At 24.2% G+C, this 4,101-nt stretch overlaps 2 protein-coding genes across 2 annotated transcripts in view; both read right to left on the bottom strand.

Moving 5' to 3' along the window:
- Positions 1–699, bottom strand: part of Phum_PHUM347960 (endothelin-converting enzyme, putative) — a gene marked incomplete at both ends in the record, with an annotated part of 3,246 nt that extends 2,547 nt beyond the window's left edge. The window contains 3 exons of the mRNA XM_002427788.1: positions 42–202; positions 317–565; positions 651–699. Coding sequence (XP_002427833.1) covers positions 42–202; positions 317–565; positions 651–699 — 459 coding nt within the window. The remainder of the gene's footprint in view (positions 1–41; positions 203–316; positions 566–650) is intronic.
- A 2,073-nt stretch (positions 700–2,772) lies between these two features.
- The window catches only part of Phum_PHUM347970 (F-box and wd40 domain protein, putative), a gene marked incomplete at both ends in the record, with an annotated part of 2,022 nt that continues 693 nt past the window's right edge, over positions 2,773–4,101 (bottom strand). Inside the window, 4 exons of the mRNA XM_002427789.1 lie at positions 2,773–2,910; positions 2,996–3,366; positions 3,508–3,656; positions 3,863–4,079. Coding sequence (XP_002427834.1) covers positions 2,773–2,910; positions 2,996–3,366; positions 3,508–3,656; positions 3,863–4,079 — 875 coding nt within the window. The remainder of the gene's footprint in view (positions 2,911–2,995; positions 3,367–3,507; positions 3,657–3,862; positions 4,080–4,101) is intronic.

Below are 4,101 nucleotides of genomic sequence, written 5' to 3' on the forward strand. Positions count from 1 at the left end.
TGAATAATATAATTCGCTGAACTTTTAATATCTGGTCCGACCCACTGAGCTAAGAGTATGTCGTTATTGTATAATCTTAACTCAGCCATAAGTTGTAACCAATCAAAATCAGATGAATTCCAGTTTGGTGATATCATTGGCCAGCCTTTGAGGCTTTTACTAAGAGCATGAAGAGGTTCGTTTCCTCTTTCCTCCAGGATTTCTAATAAAAAATTTTTTATCGTTATAAAATCAATTAATCTTTTCCAAATTTCAAATGTATCATTGGAAATTTTTTTTTTTTTTTTTTTGGAATTATCTTCTGTTGATCATCCACCTTCATCCATGCAACTATCAAATAGTTCCTTTGCTTTATTGGCAGCATCAGAGATTTCAGATGATTCACCATCCTCCAAAAGTAAATCTCTCAAAATTGAATTTAAACTTTCTCTTAACATTTCAAAAGTATCAAAACCAGCTTTGTCTTCTGGTATTGGATTTTTCTTTTCCCAATTTCCGCATGCATATTGATAAAAATCTTCGCAAGGATTTATCGTTTCATCTATGTAAGACAACATTTTTTCCGCTGGAAAAATTTATTTAAAACATTTGGAAAACATTTTATTTTCAAAATAATAAAAAAAAAAAGATTCCATTGTAAAATGTCGTACCTTGAATTTTCCTAATGCTTTCTTTATCAAGTTCTTTTTTCCAAAACATAGAAATTTCTTCGTAACGATCGTTAAAATTATAATTTTTTTTCCATTTTTTATTATTATTATCCTATGAAAAAAAAATAAATAAATTTCAATTATTTTTTAATTTTAATTACATTAATTTTTTTTTAAAATTTCAAATCAATTTAAATTACCTGGGAAATTTTATCAATAAAATTATTTTCGTTTTTCGGTTGTCGATTGTTGTTTGTATTATTCGACGAATTTGATGTTGAATTTATTATTTCCAAAGCGCTTTGTCTTCTATATCTTACCTTAAAATAATAATTTTTAATTAAAATAAAATAAATAAATAAAAAATTTTCCAGTGTTTTCCAGGTCTGTGGGTCTTGTATTTTACCTGTTTTTCTTGAGTTTCTTGAATTATTTGAAAATTTAAATAATTCAACGTATGAGGTATAAAAGTTGTTTTTAATTCTTGAAGAATTTCTCTTTCTTTAATCGTTTCTTCCAAATCGTCATCGTAATTTAATGGCACTAAAAAAATAAATAAATAAATATTGTTTAATTTTTTATTTAATTATTAAAATGTTCATCTTTTTTTATAATAACATATTTTGATAAAAAATCATACCTTTTTTGAGGAATTTAATAATTTTTGTTTCATTATATATTGTCGTGTTGTTATTAGAAGATTTAGCCATAGTTGCACATAAAACAGCCACCACAATGAGCAATAAAGCCATTATTAATATGGCTTTCATAATAAGTTTATTCCTAAATGTTCGATCTCTTTCAAATTTCAAACCATTATTATAAATATCATTGTTTAAATGTGAAACAATATATTGTTGCGTTTGTTTTTGATGTTGAAATTGTTCGAGGTTTTGATTAGACATAATTTAAATACAACACAAAAATACTAAAAATTTTTTTTCCTGTTTTTTTTTTTCTGTTTTTCTATTTTTAATTTTAATGTTTTTTTTTTTTTTTTTTAAATATAATTTTTCACCCCCACATTTTTTGTTTTTTTTTGTTTTTTTGTTTTTTCTTCCTTTTACTTTATGTCAAACAATAATAAACGCAACCATATCTTCAGTTATGGCTTTTAATGGGCAACTGTTTCAGACATTGACCCATTTAAAAAAAAAAAAAAAAAAACGATAAATTGAGTAATATTTTTGACCTTGCTTATACTGAAAAAGGTTACAATTATTAGAAAAAAAAAAAAAAAGAAAAAATTAGATTAAATATTTTTTTTTTTAGAATGTTAATACTGATTTAAATTCACAATTCACACAATATATTCCTCTAATTAAATTACAATTTATTTATTTATTTTAGTTCACTTTAATAATAATAATAATAGTAATAATTGTTACTACAGTAAATTATCCAGTAAAATTATGCGAATTTACCAAGGTCATATATTCCCTGTTGGTGATAGAAAAAAAAACGGTCTTGCGCACTCAACCACAAAATAACATATAATAATTATTTAATGTCTCATTTCAATTATTTAATATCAAATTTTTATATTCAAACTAAACAATTTTTTTTCATTTAAATTTAACTATTTAAATGTTTGATATCGTTTGTTTATGTTCATTAATTATGTTTAAATATAAAATAATAATAATATATGGAAAACTAACAATTAATAACCCAAAATGTTAAAATATTCAGTTTGATTCATTGTAAAACATAAAAAAAGTTTTTTTTTATATGAGTTCATATTATTATTATCACAGCCATTTTATCATAAAAAACAAAAAGAAAAGAAATTTGAAAAAATTTTACCAAGTTTGATAAACTTTTAATAATATTAAAAAGAGAGATTTAGTTTTTTTTTTTTTTTTATTTTTTTTTACTATAATTATAAATAAATATTTTAATCCTAATTATTATTTTCATATAGATTATTAAAAATCTTAAGTGTTAACCTTTTTTTTTTCAAATACATTAATAACTTGATAAATACATATTTATATAAGTTTAAATAAAAATAATTATTATTTAATGGCTAAAAATAAAAGTTAATGTGTCAAAAAAACTTGAAAAACAATACAAAGACCACAACAACATAAATTTTATCGACACATTCAATTTTATCCGCCTAATAAAATTGTGTTCTAAAACCGGATTCAAAATAATTAGAATCGTTTTCATTATTTGAATTTATATATTCTTTGGGCATCCAAAATTCTAAATAATTTGAAGTTCCAACAGCTAGAATTCCTCCTTTGTAATCCATCTAAAAAAAAAACGTTTTTTTTTTTTACTTTTAAATATTAATATGAATGTGTTAATTATGAATGTGTTAAGGGAAAAACACTCACACCCCCAACTTCGCCTTTTGTGGTTTTTATGGATGTTAAAACTTTTAATGGTTGAATTGGAAGAGAAATTTTGACTGTACCATCGTGTGAACCAGTTAACAAATAACTTCGTCCATTTTTAATAACGGATATCGGTTTCTGGTGTCCAATATTGTATATTTTTAACCTTTTTACGGTATCTCCGCTCGTGTTAAAAACGTGAATCGAACCTTTACTGTCGCCTATATAAAGAATATTATCGTCCATGCACGAACAATTAGGAAATCTATCTTTTCCCAATAATATTTTTTGTTTTACGCTTCTTTTCCTGCTGTCCCACAACACAAGAGTTTTATCTTCGCTTCCCGAAATCACATCCGATCCCGTTGATCCTGACAAAAAAAATTTGAATAAAAATAAATCTATTTTTTTTTCTTGATTATTTAACATTATTACCATTTAAAAAATTTAATTTTTATTTTTTTTACTAATTAAATTTTGAGTTTTTTTTTTTTTTTTACTAAAATGTTTACCCAATGTTAATACCGCACGACGATGTTCTATATATTTAAAAACTGGATTTTCTCCACATCTTGGATCAAAAGCGCTTATAGATTTTCCATAATCTCCAGCAAGTACAGCTCCATTCATTAATTCTATAGATAAAACTGGAGACGAACACCTTTGAATTAATTAATATTGTTAGTAATTTTCTCATTGTTTTTTAATATTAATTTTTTTTTTTTTTTAGTAGTAGTGGCAGAACTAAATGGTGGTATGCAAAAAAAAAAAAAAAAGTGATTTTTTTTAACAGATGATGATAAATGTATACTTGAATCCCGATATTTGTTTATTTTTTTTTTTTTTGTTTATTCAAATTATGCCTACCAAAATGTAGACTTTAATAATAAATCATTGCTGTTAACGGCCCAAATTTTAACGCTGTTATCCCAAGAACAAGAATACAATGAATCTTGGGCACATTTTAGTCTCCATATCCACCCTTCGTGAGCGGCATCTTTTTGAATATAGCTAGGAAATTTATTTGTTGATTTAATCGGATTCCATATGACTAAACTTCTATCTCTTGATGCTGATACGCAAACTGAGTTTTTTATAAAAACCAC

Source organism: Pediculus humanus, genomic scaffold, assembly GCF_000006295.1.
Source record: "Pediculus humanus corporis 1103172107761 genomic scaffold, whole genome shotgun sequence".
Taxonomy (NCBI): Eukaryota; Metazoa; Arthropoda; class Insecta; order Psocodea; family Pediculidae; genus Pediculus; species Pediculus humanus.